General features: G+C 58.8%; 2 protein-coding genes, 2 long non-coding RNA genes and 2 other non-coding genes across 7 annotated transcripts; 2 read left to right on the plus strand and 4 right to left on the minus strand.

Annotated features, from left to right (window-relative positions):
* The first annotated feature begins 1,579 nt into the window (after positions 1–1,579).
* ST6GALNAC2 (ST6 N-acetylgalactosaminide alpha-2,6-sialyltransferase 2) lies at positions 1,580–14,357 on the plus strand. Its single transcript, XM_058676572.1, has 9 exons — positions 1,580–2,079; positions 4,366–4,426; positions 7,510–7,684; positions 7,975–8,143; positions 8,378–8,516; positions 9,923–10,026; positions 11,693–11,776; positions 12,728–12,827; positions 13,860–14,357. Exons 1-9 carry the CDS (start codon positions 1,952–1,954, stop codon positions 14,025–14,027), a joined length of 1,128 nt encoding a protein of 375 aa, XP_058532555.1. The 5' UTR covers positions 1,580–1,951; the 3' UTR covers positions 14,028–14,357.
* On the plus strand, positions 10,787–12,791 carry LOC131482441 (uncharacterized). Its single transcript, XM_058676573.1, has 2 exons — positions 10,787–11,776; positions 12,728–12,791. The coding sequence occupies exon 1, from the start codon at positions 10,802–10,804 to the stop codon at positions 11,690–11,692; it is 891 nt and encodes a 296-aa protein (XP_058532556.1). The 5' UTR covers positions 10,787–10,801; the 3' UTR covers positions 11,693–11,776; positions 12,728–12,791.
* Positions 14,358–16,149: 1,792 nt separating the features above from the next.
* LOC131482444 (uncharacterized) lies at positions 16,150–17,934 on the minus strand. Of its 2 annotated transcripts, none has more exons than XR_009246995.1 (3): positions 17,892–17,934; positions 17,209–17,245; positions 16,150–16,382 (listed from the first exon to the last, which is right to left on the minus strand). It is a non-coding gene; the product is annotated as an uncharacterized LOC131482444 (long non-coding RNA). The 2 variants fall into 2 exon arrangements; XR_009246994.1 differs by lacking the exon at positions 17,892–17,934 and adding an exon at positions 17,345–17,421.
* Positions 17,520–17,602, minus strand: LOC118759711 (small nucleolar RNA R38). The gene has a single exon (XR_004996364.1). It is a non-coding gene; the product is annotated as a small nucleolar RNA R38 (small nucleolar RNA).
* On the minus strand, positions 17,924–18,693 carry LOC131482442 (uncharacterized). Its single transcript, XR_009246992.1, has 3 exons — positions 18,550–18,693; positions 18,214–18,282; positions 17,924–17,974 (listed from the first exon to the last, which is right to left on the minus strand). It is a non-coding gene; the product is annotated as an uncharacterized LOC131482442 (long non-coding RNA).
* On the minus strand, positions 18,050–18,125 carry LOC118759710 (small nucleolar RNA R38). Its single transcript, XR_004996363.1, has one exon. It is a non-coding gene; the product is annotated as a small nucleolar RNA R38 (small nucleolar RNA).
* Positions 18,694–19,796: the final 1,103 nt, after the last annotated feature.

A 19,796-nucleotide genomic window follows, 5' to 3' on the forward strand; every position in this document is an offset into this window, starting at 1 on the left:
CCACTTGGGGAGTGAATCAGTGGATGGAAGATTTATCTCTCCTTCTCTCTGTAAATCTGATCTGTCTTTCCAATAAAATTAAAAAAGAAAACTTGAGAGATGAACCTGGTGCAATGGCTCAATTGGCTAATCCTCGCCTTGCGCCAGTTCCTATCCCAGCTGCTCCACTTCCTATCCAGTTCCATGCTTATTGTCTGGAAAAAGCAGCAGAGGATGGCCCAAAACCTTGGAACCCTGCACCTACATAGGAGACCTGGAAGAGGCTCCTGGCTCCTGGTTTCGGCCTGGCCCAGTCTTTGCCTTTGAAACCATTTGGGAACTGAACCAGCATATGGAACATCTTTTCTCTGTCTCAAAAGCTTCCATGTTAAAAAAATAATTTTAGGGGCCCGGCGGCGTGGCCTAGCGGCTAAGGTCCTTGCCTTGAACATGCCAGAATCCCATATGGGCGCCGGTGCTAATCCCGGCAGCTCCATTTCCCATCCAGCTCGCTGCTTGTGGCCTGGGAAAGCAGTCGAGGATGGCCCAAAGTTTTGGGATCCTGCACCCACGTGGGAGACTTGGAAGAGGTTCCGGGTTCCCGGTTTTGGATCGGCGCAGCACCGACCCGTTGCGGCTCACTTGGGGAGTGAATCATCGGATGGAAGATCTTCCTCTCTGTCTCTCCTCCTCTCTGTATATCTGACTTTGTAATAAAAATAAATAAATCTTTAAAAATAATCAGAAATAATAATTTTTTAAAAGATTTATTCATTTTATTATAAAGTCAGATATACAGAGAGGAGGAGAGACAGACAGGAAGATCTTCCATCCGATGATTCACTCCCCAAGTGAGCCGTAACGGGTCGGTGCTGCGCCAATTCGAAGCTGGGCAGCCAAGAACCTCCTCCAGGTCTCCCACACGGGTGCAGGGTCCCAAGGCTTTGGGCCGTCCTCGACTGCCTTCCCAGGCCACAAGCAGGGAGCTGGATGGGAAGTGGAGCTGCCGGGATTAGAACCGGTGCCCATATGGGATCCTGGGGCGTGTTCAAGGCGAGGACTTTAGCCACTAGGCCACGCCGCCGGGCCCGAAATATTAATTTTTAAAAATCTTAAAATCCATGAGTATTTTCTATGATGGAGTAGCACATGTTGGACATTCTTGAGGAACATGAAATTAAACAAACAAACAAACAAACAAACAAAAAACACATGGAAGACCTGAATTGCACAGACTGCCAGCAGCACTGGTCAGTGGGGAAGCCAGGGGCGTCTGAGTCGGTCCACAGCACAGAAGAAAGGAGAACTGAACCTCCAGGACCCTGTGACTGGGCACATACCTGCTGCTGCTCCCAGCCTGAGAGGGGCCAGGGACCCCGCCAGCTGAGGGTCTGGGGTATTTCGCAAGTTCATGGGTTCTCTACCACCCTGGCCTCTGCCCACTACGGAGCAATCGCCCAATGCGCTCATCCGGGAGGCCCCGTCCTTACCACCGGCCCCTCTGGGGTGCTCTCTGCAGCCCCGGGCCCTAGGCCGGCCTCTTTTGTAACAGAGGCAATGTGAGGCCCGACCTCCCCCATAGTCACCAAATAAGAGGATGACAGCCTCTGCCCTCCCCCGGCACACCACCCCCGCGGCCCGGCTCCCCGGCGCTGCAATAGGGTATCTGAAAGCACTTCCCGGGGCAGCAGGGCAGCGGCCGCCGGCGACCTGCCTCTGGCGTGGTGGAGAAACACGGAGCCGCTCCGCAGCGCGCAACGCACAGCCAGCGCGGCAGGTGGCGTCTCCCCGGAACCGTCTGGGCTGGCGGCGGCGCTGTCCCGTGCATGGGCAGGAACTCGGCGGCGGAGGACGCCGCCTTCGAAGTACCCAGGGCACCGGACGGCTCCGAGGGTGGAGCTCAGGGCCCACCCGGCGCCTCTCCTCTCCTCCCAAGCCGGGCATCGCACGGGAGCCCTTGAGCCAGGGCGCCATGAAACCCCCGCGCCACTATCGCCTCTGGTGGCGGCTACTGCTGCTCTCGGCCATCTGCTCGGGGATCCTCCTCATCGTGTACTCCTCGGCGCCCAAGTGGCACGCGGGACCCGGGGCCCCAGCCAGGTAGGGGCGGCCGTGCGCCCACCCGGACGGAGCCGGCGTGCACGCGCGCGAACCCCGTGGGGGTGGCTCTCGCCAGGCGCCCGGGGGTCAAAAAGGACCCCACGCTGTGCCCAAGCTGTCCTCCCCACCCCGTTTTCTTCCGTGGCTGTGCCTTCTGCGTCTGATCTGACAGGTTTTGTTTGTTTGTTTCCTGCGTCGCACTTTTTAGACGCTCTAATTTGGGCAGGTACCCAAGTCCCTCGGTTTCCAGCCTTGCTGTGGGACCCTTGGCGGGGTCAGCATCTCCCGCCCCACCCCCAGTTTTCGAGCTGGGCGCCAACTGCCGGGCCCAGCTCCAGAGGTCGGTCTGGATCCGAGTTCCCCTGCCGCCCAGAGCCTCCTGTGCCCGGCCTCTCCCGGGAGCCTTCCTTTCCTTTGTGGGCCGCCAGGAGACACACCTGCGAGCCTGCCTTTGGCGCTGGATGGCTCGGATCTGGAGCGAGGAGCTTGCTCTGTGATGCACTGCTCAGGGAGGCCAGAAGGCCCATTCCTTCCCGTTCTAACTTCCCCATCTGCGTACCCCTCACCCAGCCTGGCTCCAGACCTGACACGCTGAGAACAAACTCGGTATACCCCACGATGGTGGAAGGTCACAGGCCCAGCTGCAGAGCAGCAGCCCCGCAGGTCAGCGATTGTGGTCCTGAGGGAAGGAGCTGGTGGCGACACCCCAGGTTGCCAAATCTCTTAGTGGCCAAAAATTGCACAAGAAAGGAGCCCGGTAGGGGTGGAAGGCATTTAGAAAGGAATGTCCTTGTGAGCTCTACGTAGATATTTTTGGGGGGAAAAATACTAATTTGAATAGCAGAGTTACAGTTCTAGAGATTGAGGGAGAAACAGATCTTCCATTTATTGGCTCATTCCCCTAAAGGTAGCAGTGGCCAAAGCCAGGCGCTTCTTCTGGGGTCTCCCACGTGGACAGCAGGGTCCCAAGGCTTTGGGGCATCCTCCACTGCTTTCCCAGGCCACAGCAGGGAGCTGGATGGGAAGTGGGGCTGCCGGGATAGAATGTCAGTGTCGCAGGTGGGAACCTTAGCACTGCACTGGCCCCAATAGTTTGTTTTGTTTTGTTGTTTGTTATTGTTTTAACGTGGATTTTTCATCTTTTATAAAGAGAACTCGAGGATATTTGTGCTGCAGCCTGGAGCCCGGGAAGGCGGTGGGAGGCACATGTGTGTGGTCCTGGAGAGAAGCAGGGCGCCTGTCCCGAGCGGAGGGGGGGTGGGGGGTGGGGGGTGCAGGCCGTGGGACCGGCCCTGAGCTGGACCGCAGAGGCCTAGCCCAGCACCAGGGGCGGGTCTTGCCGAAGGGGGAGGATCTTCCTGCGGGTCAGGGAGGAGTCCCTCACTGAGTGGTTCGCAGACTGCTGCACCTGTAAAAGAAAGTTCTGGAATGTTCTAGAAAGGAACGCATGAGGCTCCTGGTAGGGGACTAACCGTTAGTAAGACTCCAAACTGAGTAAGTGTAGTTGTATGAAAAAGGCAGTGCTTTAGTTTCTCCCAGGTGGAGCCAACTTCCCACAGGGGCGTGGGTGGGTTCCAGGCATGGCCAGGCAGGGCAGGGAGCTGAGAGGGCGAGGCTGGGAGAAGTCAGCAGGTACCTACAGGTCCCCACGCCGCAAGCCCTGACACCACCGAGCAAACTGGGGGGAAGGAGCCCCAACCCCTCACCACGCCCTCGTGTCTGCACTGGGCAGAGGGACGGGCAGCCCAGGTCTCCGGCAGCCAGAGCTGAGCGCTTCGATTCTTTTTATGCACCAGATTACGTGGATGCATAGGTGACCCATCTGAAGGGGAGAAGGCCAAAACGGACACCCTGCTGTTCCCACTGCCTGCTCCTCCCAGGATATTATAGGCAACCAGGAGGAGGACAAACCTGGACACCACGCGCCCCACCCCCACCAAGTCCAGCCCTTGCAACTGCCAGTCCCACCAAGGCCTACCTGCTCCTGGGGACTGGGCCAGGTCGTACCAGGGAATTGGGAGAGGGCAATGACATCAACCCCTTCACCCGTGTCCAGCAGCTAGCATTGTGGGGCGGGGGTGCTTCCTGTACGGGACAGCATAGAGTCGCATTGTTGTGCCCTTGGCTGAGGGCTGTCTTGATTTCTGTTTTCGCAGAGCAGGCCTGAATGTAGTGGGGTGACTCCTTTGTGTGTCTGGAAGGACACAAGCTGGAACGTGGAAGGACCTGCTGGAGGAGGGTGGGGCAGCCGTGAGAGCCCCACTTCACTCCTGCCTTCTTTCCCAGGAACACCACCTCACCCCGAGGACTCTTTGGACTCAAGGCACTGGTTTTTGGAACCAGAAAGGTATGGTGGCTGGCCACTGTGTGGCACTTCAGAACTTGCGTATGCTAGTGAGGGGAGTGGATGAGGGCGGGGGATGTTCCTGCGAGATTCGCAGGCCCCTGGGTGCAGAGCTGGGCAGACCTCCAACAGCCGACCCTGTGGAAACCCTGTAGGGTGAAACAGTACATGACGTGCCCTAGGGGAATCTTACGATCCCACACCTGCTTCCTCTAAAAGCCACACTCACACTGCTCACGGCCGGGTGAACTCAAGCTCCGGGAGGAGCGGATAGGTGCCAGAGAGCATGCCTGGCCCTGCATCAGAACAGATCCCTGAGCGACAGTCAGCAGTCCCGGGCAGGGGGAGGGACCCCAGGCACTCCCAGGGATCTTTTTCTTTTTTGTAAGTTTATCTTTTATTTGTGGGTTTTTCCCCCCAAGATTTACTTTTCATATTTTTGAAAGGGTGAATGACATGAATGAGAGAGAGAGAGAGAGAGGGAGAGAGAGAGAGAGAGAGAGAGAGAGAGAGAGAGAGAATCATCACTGGTTCACTCCCCAAATGGCTATAACAGCCAGGGATGGCTCAGGCTGAAGCCAGGACCCCAGAGCTCCATCCAAGTCTCCCGTGTGGGTGACAGAGCCCTTGCGCCGTCCTCTGCCGCCTTCCCAGGCGCATCCAGGGAGTCGGCTCAGAAGCAGAGCAGGTGGCACCTATGCTACACTGTGGTTTGGAATGCAGGCAGTGTCACAAGCAGAGGTGTTGGTTCTAAGATTTATTTTTATTGAAAAGTCAAATATACAGAGGAGGAGGAAAGACAGAGAGGAAGATATTCCATCTACTGATTCACTCCCCAAGAGGTCACAACAGCTGGAGCTAATCCAATCTGAAACCAGGAGCCAGGAGCTTCTTCCAGGTCCCAATGCAGGTACAGAGTCCCAAGGCTTTGGGTCATCCTCAACTACTTCCCCAGGTCACAAGCAGGGAGCTGGATGGGAAGCAGGGCTGCCAGGATTAGAACTGGCGACCATATGGGATTCTGGCTCATTCAAGCAAGGGCTTTAGCCTCTATGCTATTGCACCGGGCCCACAAGCAGAGGTTTAATCTGCTATGCCATGACACCAGCCCCAACCCCAGACCCCGAACTCCTGGCCTGCATCCCATCCTGGAGGCTCACGGCAGCCACACGAGGCGGCTTAGTTCTTAGAGAGGAGCCAATGGAGGTACTAAGAAGGCAGGTACCACCTTCAGGGTAGCTCAGGTTTGAGAGGGCATACTGGGAGAGCAGCCTCTAAGCTGACCTTGAGCTTGGCTCTGAGTCCCTGTGTGCAACACCCTCCCCATGCCCGGCTGGGTGTGCTGGATTAGGAAGAGCTTAAGGGGCAGGCATTGCGCATGGTGAGGTAAGAAGCTGCTGTGTAGGGCGTCAGAGTCCTGGCTACAGTGCTCCGGGTCCAGCTTTCTGCTCACGTGTGCCCTGGGAGGGCAGCGGCAGGTGCAAGTGCTTGGGTTCCTACCCCTCGGTGGGAGACCCAGCAGACTTCCCAGCTTTGCAGGCATTTGAGAAACGAACCAGCAGATGGATGATCTCTCATTTTCTCTCTCTGCCCTTACTTCTCTGTCAGCTCTGCCTTTCAAATTAATCTGACACCAAACAAAAGCTTTCCAGTTACACACGTCCTTGGAGGCTTCAGCACACACTGTGTATGAGAGTGAGAGTCAAGCTGTGATGATGACAGGTGGCTTGGGACAGGTGACAGGGCCATCTGGAGCATCTCGAGTGCCTGGACCTCAGTCGTCCCTAGGACTCCTATGGTCCCTTCAGCCTCCATCGTGTAAAAACAGTGGCTTTGGACACACCACAAACCACCAGGCAAAACCAGCAACAGAATGAAACAGGCAGGAATAGCATGCCATTAAGGAGAGGGAAATGATGAACCTCCCTGTGTCAAACTCAGCCGGCTCTGCCATCATGCCAACTTTGCCAATGTGAACTTCTGGTGAAATGTGACGTCACACTATGTCGCCTTGGCTTGTGGGTAGCAGACGAGTGCAGCACTGAGCAAGCTGCATGTTCGCCGGACACACCTGCTGCACACCTGAGCACCAGGTGCTAGATGGGAACTGCAGGTGTCTTAGCCACCAGGCCACACACCCGCAGCCCTGGACAGCGCTTCCAAGCATCTGCCGCTCAGCCCAGCTTCCTATAAGCCCCGCGGTTCTGACTGCATCCTTCTGCCCTGCCTGTCACTTTTCTGGACTCTCATGTCTCTCCTTACAGCAGCAATGGCCACATAGCATATTCTGCTTTATCCTGGTGATGCTGCAAACAAGCTGTGTGAGATCTGGCATTGTGGGATAACGGGCAGACAAGCCAGGGGTCTGGGGCAGGCACTCCTTTCCCTGTGGCAGCTAGAGCAAGTGACCAGAGACCAGGGCAGCTGAGAGCCCCTGGGGTGGACTGTGGCACCTGTGCCCCCTCCCCCATCATGGCCTTGTCCCAGCTTCTCAGAGCTCCCCAGGCTCCTGGGGTTGGAGCCACCTCATTCTGGTCTCTGCCTGCCTTGCAAGGATGCCAGCGCCTGGAGTTAAGGCCCAGCCTTACCCCCTAGGTCCTCAGATCCTATTTCTGGACAAGGTCACAGACTGCAATAGGGACATGGCACAGAGTAGGGGTGGGAGGATCCTGAGGGGGCACCAGCCTTGCCGAACCTCCCCACAACAGCCCCTGCAGTGGGCAGCTGGCAGAGCTGGGGTGAGGGCTTAGGCCCCCATGTCTCCATTACAGGGGCCCCATGGTCCATGCCCCCATCCCTGGAGAATGCCCCAAAGTTGGCCCAAGCATGAGGCTGGGGAGGGCACAGCCAGAACCTCTAGGCCATGTGCACATGGCACCTAGGACAGAAAAGAATGCACAAGGCTACATGGAGGACACTCTGGGCATGCCACCGGCTACTGGGCCACTTCAACATGGCTTGCAGATTTGGGGGTGGGGTAGAGGTGGCACCCTTCTGGGGGACAGGAGGAGGATAGCGTTCAACCCCACCGCGGTCTCCACAGAGACTACCCACTGGGCTCAGCCCTCTGATCTTTTTACCCACAGAGCCAGACCTGCCAGCGTTCACTCCGCCAGGCCATCCAGCGACATGAGCATTTCAGTCACCAGTTCAACCTCTCGGTTCCCATGCTGCTATGGGGAGGCCTCCTCAGCCCCACGCTCTGGGACCGACTGAGCCAGCACAGAGCGCCCTATGGCTGGCAGGGCCTCTCCCGCCAAGGTCAGCAGGTCCCTTCCTCCTGCTCTTGACCCTGGGGACAGGATGGGTGTGTAGGCCAAGCCTCCTGCCAAGCGCCAGGGGCTCAGGGAAGGTGCCCAGTGGCTCTGGCCATTCTGGGGCCATCCCTTGGGCAGAGGGACTACAGTGACCAGGACACAGGACTCTGCCCAGCCACTACTGCACTTGGGTGGGGCCAGGTGAGGCCCAGACAAGCATTGAGGATTCAGGTGGGTGGCCCGGAGTGCAAGGTGCGCTCCTTCTTACAGCACCCCTGCCCCTCCCCACCACAGCCATCACCTCCACCCTGCAGCTCCTGAACAGTTCTGAGAGCGCAGAGCTGTTGGCTGCCTTCAAGAAGCGCCCCCGGTCCTGCATCCGCTGCGCCGTGGTAGGAAACGGGGGCATCCTGAATGGGTCCCGCCAGGGCCGAAACATTGATGCACACGACTATGTGTTCAGGTATGCAGGGCGGGGCTGTCTGCGAGGGCATGGCAGGGCTGACAACAGCGGTAGACCCTGAGAAAGGGGCACAGGTGCCCACACAGGCAGATGCCCACACAGGCTGAGCCGTCCACAGAGCAGCCCCCCAAAGGCTGCACGTGTGAGGCTCGGGCAGGCCATGGGGGGTGCAGGTGCTAGGGCGAGGTCCCAGAGATGGAACCAAGCAGCCTGGCAGGACCGCTGTTGTGCCAGACTCAACGGTGCTGTGATCGAAGGCTTCGAGAAGGATGTGGGTAGCAAGATCTCCTTCTATGGCTTCACTGTGAACACCATGAAGAACTCGCTCATCACCTACTCGAGACTGGGCTTCACTTCAATACCCCAAGGACAGGTGGGCCCCTGCCTGGCAGCGTCTGGGATCCCTTCACTGGGGTGGGTCCTGGGTGAGTGGACACAGCAGGTGTGTCAGGGTCTCAACTGTGCCAGCCGGAGCCCGGGATCCCCTCCTCAGACTCTTGGGTAGTACAGGAGATGAACAGTTTCTAGTCACTATTTTTCTTTGTTTATTTGAAAGGCAGGGTTAGAGAGAGGGAAGGACAGGAAAAAAAAAGATTTTGCACCCATTAGTTCATTCCCCAAAAGGCGACAACAGGTGCAAAGCCCCAAGCGCTCAGGGTCAGCCTCCACTGCTTTCCCAGGCACATTAGCAGGAAGCTGGATAGGAAGTAGAGCTGCCAGGACTTGAACTGGTGCCCATGTGGGATGCTGTGCTAATCTCATGCAGCATAACATGAGCCCTGGCGCCCCTTCGTCCTTCAAATCAGCATCAAGGCCAGGATCCCACCCAGACAGCCCCGCTCACAGCTCCTGCTCTCCTGCGCCATCAGCGTGATGTAGCCAGCACTGGGGAGGCTACACATTGCCCCTGCTGGCTGCAGCTTAGTACTGCCCACGGACAGGGTTGTCACAGCATGCCTGTGTCTGGATGGACAAGCAGAGACCCAAGCAAGATCAGAAATGTAGCTGGCCACAGCCACCCAGCTAGATCCACAGTCCTCCCCCACCCCCTTACTCTGCCCTTGACCAAGGCCCGGAGAGTTCGCATGTGCCTGCACTGCCCACCAGAAAGGCCTTGGGGGCCTTTTGTGCCCTGTTAGGAAACCAAGCATCACAGAGAGGATGGTGAGTCGAGACTGCCCTAGGGGCTCTTGGTACCCCCATGCCTCTCCCCTCCAGAGACGGGTATCTACCTGGGCTGGGTGGGACTGCCAGCACCTACCTCCTCGTTCGACCTGAGCACTCAGCGGGGTCCTGGCCACGAGCTCTGTTCTCCGGACCCAGAGTCGAGTCTCTCGAGCCTCTCGCAGCTGCTGAGGGCACAAACCTCAGAATTCCAATGCGAGACGGACACAGGAGCAGCTCAGGGCTTGGGGTCTCCCAGACGGTGGTGAGCTGCATGGGCAGGCTTCCTCAGAAGCCAGGTGGCCAACAGCAGGTCCCTTCCACCAGTGTGGCAGCTGACCTCACCCAGGCCCAGCTCCTTCCATGCTGGGCAGTCACCCAGCCACTCTGCACTTACTGTTCATTAGAGAAATCCCATGCATGGGTCGCCAAGTCCAGGCCACCGACAAGGGTACGGCAGCTGGGCACCCCGTCTCAGAGGGCAGGATTCTAAGGACCTGTGGCACACAGGGGATGTACCCTTTGGGGCAGGGCTGTCCCCTCTGAGCAGGAGCGCCCCTGTGGCCTTGTTGCCTCCCCCCGCCCCGTAGCTCAGCGTCTCTACCACCCCGACAGGACCTCCGCTATATTTTCATCCCCTCCGACATGCGCGACTACTTGATGCTGAGGTCGGCTATCCTGGGTGTGCCTGTACCTGAAGGCCGGGATAAAGCGGACAGGTGAGCAGGACCCGGTGGGAGGCCTTGGAGGCTGACAGGTTCCTGTGCAGCCTCGTCCTCCAGTTAGTATCCTCGGTGTTAGGGAATTCTGCTGTCTGCCTTGCCCTCTGGTCCCAGGAAGCCTCCTGGTGGGGTGAGCAGGACTGGCTCCTATCTGTGACCAACCCAGGTGCCAGCTGCCCCAGGACACAGCCAGGCGCCCAAGCTGGGCCTTCTGTGCTGGGTGCCCAGCTCACAGAGCAAGGCCAGTGTCCCACTGCCATGTCCCAGCCTCCGTTCCCTCCTCCCCCCCAGACCGCACCTCCTGCCCAGGCGGGGCCCAAGCCCTGGGACCCATGTGCCAGGAACAAAGGACACTTTATCTTCTCCGTCCCACTCTCCTAGGCAGTGGTCAGTGGGCGGGCCTGGGCCCAACTCCTTTGAACCCTGTCTGGCATCTGGGCCTCCTCCCTGTGGATTTGGGACAATCCCAACATCCTCTGTCCAGGCCACTAAGAGGAAACAGCCACCTCTCCAGTGTCCCGCTCCCCAGCGCCCCAAAAGCCAGGCCCACTTCTGGCCGCCACCGCCCCCCAGGGCTGGGTAGGGGGGAGGGGGTGGGGGTACCTGTGCAGCGCCCCACCCCCACCCTGCCCCCACCCGCAGATGATGATCCAACAATTGCTGCTGCCAGGCGCTGCTGTCACCAGGGCGGGCTTTGTGACAGGGGTGGGTCTCGGCTCTCCGGGAGGCACCCCTCCGCGCCCTTGGGTGGGACGACGCCTCCCCAACACCAATGAGCTCCCCCTCCCACACCCCCAGTCCGTCCCCCACCCAGTCCCCCTCCCAGTCCCGCTCCAACAACATCGTAGCCCCTTCAGCCCAGCAGCCCTACGGGAGCTCGGGAGGCTCGAACCCCTCCCCGTCGCCCACCCGCGGGGGCACCTCCTCCCGGCCCCCCTCCCACCCGCCCACACCCACCACCTCGCAGCCCTCCTCGCGGGCATCCTCCCTCACCCCCAGCCCCCACATCCAGCATGTGCCACGAGGCGGCAGCGGCGGCGGCCAGCTGTCCACCCCGCCGCCCTCCAAGTCCCCCTCGCAGTCGGGCCTGAAGGCGCTGTCCCGCAACCCGTCGCTCACGCCCCCGGCGCCCTTCGCCGGCAGGTCGCTCTCGCAGAGCCCCGCGACCTCGGCCTCCTACATCGGCCCGGTGCGGGGCATCCCGTCCTACATCGCCCCCTACGTGCCTCGCTTCCTGAAGGAGCCGCCCTTTTTCGAGCCGCCCACTGCGCCCCTGCCCCAGAACCGCTGCTTCCCGTGCGCCTTCCCCTGCCCGCGCCCGGAGCCGCCGCCGCCCCCGGCCTCGCTCTACTTCCCGCTGCTGCCCCCGCCGCCACACGACCCGCAGTCCACCTGCTCCTTCCAGACGCCGCCGGCCCTCTTCACCCCGCCCTCGTCGCTGTCCTACTGCCCACCCGTGGAGGTGCTGCTGCGCGGGAAGCCGCACGTAGTGCCCTCGGTGCTGCCCGCCACCTTCTACACGCCCTTCTCGCGCTACTACTCGCAGCCGCGGCCACGCCGCACCCTGATGCGCCGCCGCCCCAGCGCCTTCCCCCTGCCCGCGCTGCCCAACCTGTCCTACGACAGCCCTGGACGCTCTGTCCATTTCTACCGTGGCTCCTAGGCCTGACATCTATTTTGGACCCGAAACCTCTGCCAGGAAGTTCAAGCTGCTTCATCCAGCCTTCATCAGCTACGTGAAGGAGAGGTAGGGGGCTGGTGGGTGGCTGCCCCCAGCGCCCCAGGCAGCTAGGGTCAGTAGGGGCCTAGGGGCAGAGTCCTGGTCCCCAGCCTGAGCAGTAGGGGTAGCCCTACCCACCCTGTGCTGAGGCCAAAGCATTCCCTGTTAGGCCTAATACCTTGGGGCACGGTCAACAGCAAATGCACAGGAAACCCCCAAGGTAGTTTGTTAACTTACTTACTGGGGACTGTTCACCTGGAGTCGGCCAGGTGTGGGGAGCCACAGGTGTTGGGTGGGCGGGCACACGGGAGCTGTCCGCCAGCCCAGGGGAGTCCATCTCCCTCCCTGCCTTCCTCCTCTCACACTCTAAGATTTAGTTTATTTGAAAGGCAGAGTTTTACACACACTAAGTTCCAGCCACTGCTTCACTCCCCAAACGGCCCAAGCTGGGCCAGGCCAAAGCCACGAACCTGGAACTCCAGCCCAGTCTCCCACCGCGCTTTCCCAGATGCGTTAGAGGGAGCTTAACCGGAGGTGGAACCCCTGGGATTCCAGTGGCTGCTTACACCACAGGGCCACCCCTCCCCCTTACTTCATGATGCTGGAGTGGAGGTCACAGCTCAGAGGTTGAGGGCTGAGCCACCACGTGACCCCAGGCCTGGGGTCAGAACCCAGGCTCTCCACTCGCTGTCCCCCACACACCATCCTGCTGGGCCAGGCAGCACATGCCCATACCGCTGCCCTGCACACTGTGGTCACTGAGGGACGCGGGCCTGCAGGAACGGGAGGGGCACAGCCTCCTCTAGCCAGGGAGCTCTGCTCTTCATGCATGCTTTTCTCTTTATAGATTTTATGTGAAAGAAAGGGAGAGATCTTCCCCTGCTGGCTCACTCTCCCCAGCATCCAGAGCTGGGCCAGTAAGCAGCCAGGAGCTTTTTCTCTGGGTCTCCCATGCCTCTTGTTTGCTGTCTCTTGCAGGTTTTTGAAATCACAATTGATCAACACGCAATTTAGTAACATATATATGCCTTCGACCGGAGCCATCATGCTAATGACAGCACTGCACACCTGTGACAAGGTGAGAGGGCTTCTTGCCCACACACTAAGGGAACCAAGCCTGCCTTCCCCAGGCTGCTGCTGGGACCACCCGGCCTTGGCTCCCATGGCCACCAGCCTAGGGCTTGCCCCTTCCTGCCTTAACTGAGGCTCTTCCTGAAGCAGAATCTTCCAGAAAGGAGAGGAGACATCTGCCACGGGATGTTGCCCGTGCAAGCTGTGGAGACAGGCATTGAATAGCAGGGCTCAAGTTTGGGCTGTGCACCTGCCCTGAAGCCAGGAGCAGGGCTGCAGGGCAAACACCACACTGGCCTTTTGCCTTCTCCCAGTTTGTTGCTTTTCAGTTTTGCAAGATTTATTTTACTTGAAAGAACTACAGAGAGGGAGGGAGACAAGTCTTTATCACTCCCCAAATGGCTGCAACAGCCAGAGCTGGGATGGTCTGAAGCCAGGAGCTAGGTGCTTCTCCCGTGTGGGAGACCCATGTGGGTGCAGGGTCCAAGGACTTAAGCCATTCCCTGCTGCCTTCCCAGGCTATAAGCAGGGAGCTGGATGGGGACTGGAGCAGCTGGGACTTGAACCAGCATCCAAATGGGATGTCGGCACCACAGGTGGAGGTTTAGCCTGATACCCCATGATGCTGGGGGTGGGGTGGGTGATGGGACCCCCTCCTCCCAGATTTAATGTGGTCTCTCAGCTCAATGTCTTAGGATCATGAGCTAAGGGGTTCACATCTTCACCCTTGAGCCTGGAGACTGTTGTTCTAGACTTGCATCTCAGCTCTGCCACCCACCTTAGCCCTGGCTCAGGGACAGGCCTTATCGCCCCGTAAGCCGTTCTCCCCATTTGTTCCGTGGGATCAGACCTAAAGTTGGAGAGGCCAGTGAGGCAGTGTGTGGAGCCTGTGTGTTGTTAATGGTTCACACAGGGACCACCTCCCTGGAGGGCAGGGAGGGGATGGGGGTACCCTACCTTCCTGGACTCCCCTCCCCAGTCTGCTTGCACTTCCTCGCAGCTCAATAACTACTAATCCAATGACTGGCTCTGTGTCCAGGTCAGCGCCTATGGGTTCATCACACACAACTACTGGAAATACTCAGACCACTATTACGACCGGAAGAAGCAGCCCCTGAAATTCTACGCAAACCATGACCTGCTGCTGGAAGCCTCCCTATGGAGGGACCTGCACAAGGCGGGCATCCTGTGGCTGTACCAGCGCTGACCCCACAGCATGCAGCGTGGCCACAAGCCCTTCGCTGCGCCCTTCAACCCCAGAGTGCAACCTTTAGCTCCCTCGACCATCTCCTGTTGGAAGGCACACATGTTCACCCGTGCTGTGCAGGACACCCAATCTGATTGCCAATTCATCCAAGGAAAATTTGTGGATGAGACACCTCGGCCTTGGCCAAGGAAGAGGGGGACTGCCCTGTTTGATCTTTCTACTCTCCCTCCCATGAGGAACACCTGGCCAGCGAGGGGCAGGTGAGCCTTAGAACAGGGCATCGTCCAGGCAGCACTGATGCCTTCAGGAATGTCAGTGGGACAACCCGGCCTGTGGGCCACCATTGTGAAGTACACACTCCCCACACCAGCGCCCCCAGGCAGCTCACCAACTTTGAGGAAACCTTAAGAACCTTCAACGACTTTATTTCTGCTCCTTGAAACCAGATACAGTGGGCTAAGCAGAGGCAGAGCGTTATCTGAGGCGTTTAATAAAGCATAGATAATCATTTTGTCTGCTGGTGAGCATGTACAGTGTGGCGTCCAGGGACAGGGGTTTGTAATGACGGTGAGTCCCACTGTTTCCCAGTTGATCTAAACTCCCCCTATGTAGGCAATGCCATCACTAAAGTGACATTAAAAAGTGGTTTTTAGGGCCCTGCAGCGTGGCCTAGCGGCTAAAGTCTTCACCTTGAATGCACCAGGATCCCATATGGGCGCTGGTTCTAATCCCGGCAGCTCCACTTACCGTCCAGCTCCCTGCCTGTGGCCTGGGGAAGTAGTCAGGGACGGCCCAAGGCTTTGGGACCCTGCACCCACGTGGGAGAACCGGAAGAAATTCCCGGTTCCCAGCTTCAGATCGGCGCAGCACCGGCCGTTGGGGCTCACTTGGGGAGTGAATCATCGGATGGAAGATCTTTCTCTCTGTCTCTCCTCTCTGTACATCTGACTTTGTAAAAAAAAAAAAAGTGGTTTTTAGACGCACCTAAGCCTTGGTCATGTTCTCTTTGGCCAGACTGATGTCACAGATGCATGACCACAGAGGTGGTTCCAACTGGACCTAACCAGGGGAGCTAGGCCCAAGTTCAAGCCTCCGGCAATGGCCTTAGAGGGCTGACCCTCCTGGTGCCCGATAGGAGTGGGGGACAGTGCACCCCCACCACTGCTGACAGCTCTGTTCCAGCATCACAGAGGAGCATGCTGCCCTGGAACTCACCACTGCAAACGCCCCTTGATCCACAATGCCTCATTTCCCCCTAAGGTCAGGAAGGACTTGACCAGTCCCTCATCAGATCCAAGTGTGGGTGAGTATCAGCCCAGAAGGACAAGTCATCTGCCTGCGCAAGTCTTGCTCCATCCACTTCACTTCCCACCCAGCTCCCTCCTAGTGTGCGTGGAAAGGCAAGAGGGCCCAGTATTCGGCTACTGCCACCTACGCCACCTGGGGAGCGAAGCAATGGAGCCAAGACCTCTCAGGGACAAGGTTGGAGTAAGGAAATGTTCTCTCTCTGCAGGTACTTTTCCACCCATAAAAGCTTGCATGGGTGTTGGGTGGTTAGACAAGGCCACTGCACCTGCCGGTGAATGGCAGGACAGGAAGTGGTCTCATAGCTGGGAGTTTGGGAAACTCCTTTGTCAGGATGCAATCCCTACTGGTGAGAACCAAGGCTGAGAGCAGCCCAAACCAGCCTGGGCATTTGGCATATGTGTAGGTCAGGTCTGAGGGCTGGACTCCGACCAGATAATCAGGATTTGTAGCTTTACCCTGGGATACATGTACTGGGACTGGGCCTCCTAAGTTGTTGACCCCTGTGCAGTGGACAGCACGCCCAGACGCACACTGGGGACATGAACAACCAGCTCAGAGGATGCTGAGCACCACAAAGGATGGACACCTCCCTTGACCAAGCTTCGGCAGCAAGTATCTGGGCCAAGGTGGACTGTACCCTTGGAAAGACTTCCTCAATCAAGCTCCACATCAGGGAATCCCCACCCAGACAAGAGACCAGAAACAAACTGCATGTAATTGTCTCATCCATTTTTCCCCACACCTCGACCCAACCTGACCCTCATCAGCAGTCCAAATAGGCATACACCTTTATCAACTAGGTAAACAATATTAAAAGTAAAAACACTTTATTTGTGCCAAGCCCCAGCAGGCACACACCCACGGAGATGCTCCTGGGGCTCAGGGAGTAAGTCCATGTTCTTAATCCAGTTGCAATCACTGTGGGTCCACCAGCACCCAGAGGACCGACACGGGACTCTGATCCAGCTGTGCAATCATGAAATGTCCCACTGAGCTCACCCAGCAGAGGTAGGACTTGCGGCTCCCACTGGGCATCGCCGAAGGCACCTGTACAAGCAACAGACCAATGTTGGAATGAGAGGCAACCACAACTTCAAACCCCAACCAGGGAAAACGCCAACCCAGGAGGAACGGCTGTGCCTGCAGGCTGGAGGAACAGTGGCCACTTAGAACACTGGGGATCACAGCCCTCCCCCACCAGGCCGGGGGGCTTTAGGCTGTTCAGCCTCACCCTGAATCCTGCTTCCCTGGTTCCTGAGTGGAACACCCCCTCATTTCTACAGGAGGCCTCACTGTGCACACCCTAACCCTGGCATCCTGCCCTCACCCCACTCTGCTCTCCTGAGACCAGCCCCTGCTGTCCAAACAGCAGCCACGTGCAAGCCATGGCACCTAGACAGATCTGAGGTCAAGTTTAGGAGAGCCAAGCTGCCTGGCGTGAACCAGGAGGGCTGTCCCAGGTGCCCTTCTTTCCCAAATGTTATCACAGCGGCAGAGGTGTGGTCAGCATCACCACGTCCCCACTGCTCACAAACTGGCAAACAACCTGCCTTCTATCTCAGAATGCATTCACTCCCTAGAACTATGCCAACCACACTGGCAGCAAGCAGCAGCCCTGGCTACCTGCCCACTGCAGTCACTCCTACAGACTGGAGCACCCAGGGTCAGCCGCCACACCCAGGCTCTCCCAACACCAAGGGCCAGTGCCCTGGAGTGGGTCCCCAGCAGGAGCCAGCCCCATGAGCCCCAGGGCACATTCTGGTCCCTCACAGCTCTCTAACAGGGTAACCAGGTGTCACCAGCTCCCAGCTTCTGAAGGACACAAGCGGCCAGCGCAGAACACACAGGTGGCATCAGGGAACCCCTCACCCACCTCAGGCAGAGCCATCCATCCTGTCCAGCTGCAACACCTGGCAGAACAAAATGAAGTCAGCCTGCTGTGGCACAGCCTGCCGCCGGGAGCAAAACAGGACCCCAGCCCAGCCCGCTGGGGGCACCCCTCTACTTACACCCTGGGGCCAGGTCCCAGGAGCTCAGGACAGCGGCCAGAAGGTCCCTGTTCAGCCTCAGGACGTGAGGCCAAGCCACACCTGGCCAGGAAGGGGAACCACAGCAATCCGCTCAGGCGACCTCCAGGCACAGGAGGTCGCAAGCACCCGAGGGTTCCAGGGGGCTAACGGAACGCCGAGTTTCAGATGACACATTCCACACAGGAAGGCCTTTCTCTGCCTTCAGCCAGGGATAACTTGACATCATCATGGACTCAGGCGCCACCAGAGCCCAGGACAACCACCCCCCAAGTGCGCACCACTCTTGGTGACACCAGAGGCCACTTCGCTGGCCACCTGTGTGTGCGCAGCTCCCCGGCAGGACAAGCCTGCAACCTGCAGCTTTCCAACACAGCAGATTACAGGTCTGCCCCCGGCTAGCTAAAAATAACAAGCTGGGCTCGCGTCCCCGTGCTGGAATTAAGCCCTAGAGCCAACAGCGGGTCAGTTCCCCGTGCCTGGGTCACACCACGTGCACCCACTGCTGCCAGCCCAGCCTGACCCTTACCTGGCTAAGGAAATCCGTCACGCGGAGCTTCTTCCTTCTCCTCGTCTGAGGGTTTCACCCGCCTTCCGGCCAGCTCCCCTATGCTGCAAGGGAATCACGCGTGACATGCTGGGACCGCAGGCGGCCTCGCGCCACGCACTTCGCAGCTGGATTCACAGTTGAGCTTCAGCTAGACAGCACTCCTCATGATAGGTCGTTTCAGACAGGGATAACTTCACTTCATCCTCAGCTCACCAGCAGGTGCGTGGGTTTCCCACACTGACCCCGAGGGGCGCGCACCCCACGCCCCCACGCCATGCTGCACCCTGGGCTCCGTCCTTACTCAGGCCAGGGGTCCGTCCACTCCCCGAAGCGCGCCTTGGCACCTGCGCCGCCGACGCCACAGAAACGCCTTGGGGGATGGAGAGAGAACGTTCAGCGTTAAAACCTGGAGGTACAGCCCGGACCCCACGCATGCCCCTCCAGTGGGGGAGCCCTCCCGCAATCCCACGTCCCCGCTGCGGCCGCGGGGGACCCCCCAACACACACACACACGTTCCCCCAAGCCGCACCTCATGCCTGCAAAGACCCCCGTGGACCCCACGGCGTCTCCTCGGCCAGTTCTCTAGGAACCCCACGTCCACCCTACATCCCCCGACGATGGCGCGCAACGCAGCACCTCCGCCTCCGAGGTGTTGCAGCACTGTGGCAAAGGCCCGTCCGCCCGCCCCTGCAGCCTTGCCATCAGCAAAGGCCTGAACCGGGACCCCGGCTTGCACACCCGAGGAAGCGGCCATGACCTCAGCCACGAGGCCGGCTTTGAAAAGAACGAAGGACCGCGCCTGCGCGGGAGTCTTTCGCTGCAGTCTCGCTGGAGCTATCGCGATGTGGAGAAAAGGCTCATGGGAAATGTAGTTCAAGCCGTGGTGGCCGGGGGCCAACTTCCGGGTTCTGAAACTATTTACACATTCGCCTGGCCTACTCCACCAAGACCACACAGCAAGCAGCAGCTGGCAGAGCCAGGTCGATCTTGCACGCAAGGGCTTTTGTGGGCTTGTACCTGGTGAGGGTGGGAAAAAGCTGGGCAGAAGGGGCAGAGAAGGACGTTTGCAGGGTTGATTGAGGACAAGGATCAGAAAGGGCAGACCGCGCAGCTCTGGCACCTGCTGTTCCGCTTGGACCCACTTGGCAGCTCCAGACCAGCTGTCACCAAGTCCGCTTTTGCCCCTGCCTGGGTACCCTGGGGACCTCCAGTGTGTTTGTGGAGCGGGAGCAGGCTCCCCGTCCCTGGCAGCACCCAGGGCAGCTGGGCAGTGGCCCAGAGGCTGGAGCAAAACACAGCGAAAGGGAGCTGGTGTGGTGGCGTGATGGGGACACGGGTGGGGAGCCTTGCTCAGTTCCTGGCTGCTCCACTTCCTACCCAGCTCCCCACTAATGTGCCTGGGAAGGCAGCCTGCCACCCACATGGGAGACCAGGAGAGAGCGCCTGGCTCTTAGCTCACCCTGGCCTAGACCTGATGTTGCAGCCTCTTAGCTGAAGGACAGAGGATCTCTGTCTCTCTCTCTTTCTCTTGCTCTGCCTTGCACATCAATAAGGTAGTACAGGGCCCGGCAGCATGGCCTAGCGGCTAAAGTCCTCGCCTTAAACGCACCAGGATCCCATATGGACGCCGGTTCTAATCCCGGCAGCTCCACTTCCCATCCAGCTCCCTGCTTGTGGCCTGGGAAAGCAGTCGGGTACGGCCCAATGCATTGGGACCCTGCACCCGTTTGGGAGACCTGGAGGAGGTTCCTGGTTCCCGGCTTTGGATCAGTGCACCGGCCGTTGCGGTCACTTGGGAGTGAATTATCAGATGGAAGATCTTCCTCTCTGTCTCTCCTCCTCTCTGTATATCTGACTTTGTAATAAAAATAAATAAATCTTTT

This window comes from Ochotona princeps, chromosome 17 (assembly GCF_030435755.1).
Source record: "Ochotona princeps isolate mOchPri1 chromosome 17, mOchPri1.hap1, whole genome shotgun sequence".
Lineage (NCBI taxonomy): Eukaryota > Metazoa > Chordata > Mammalia > Lagomorpha > Ochotonidae > Ochotona > Ochotona princeps.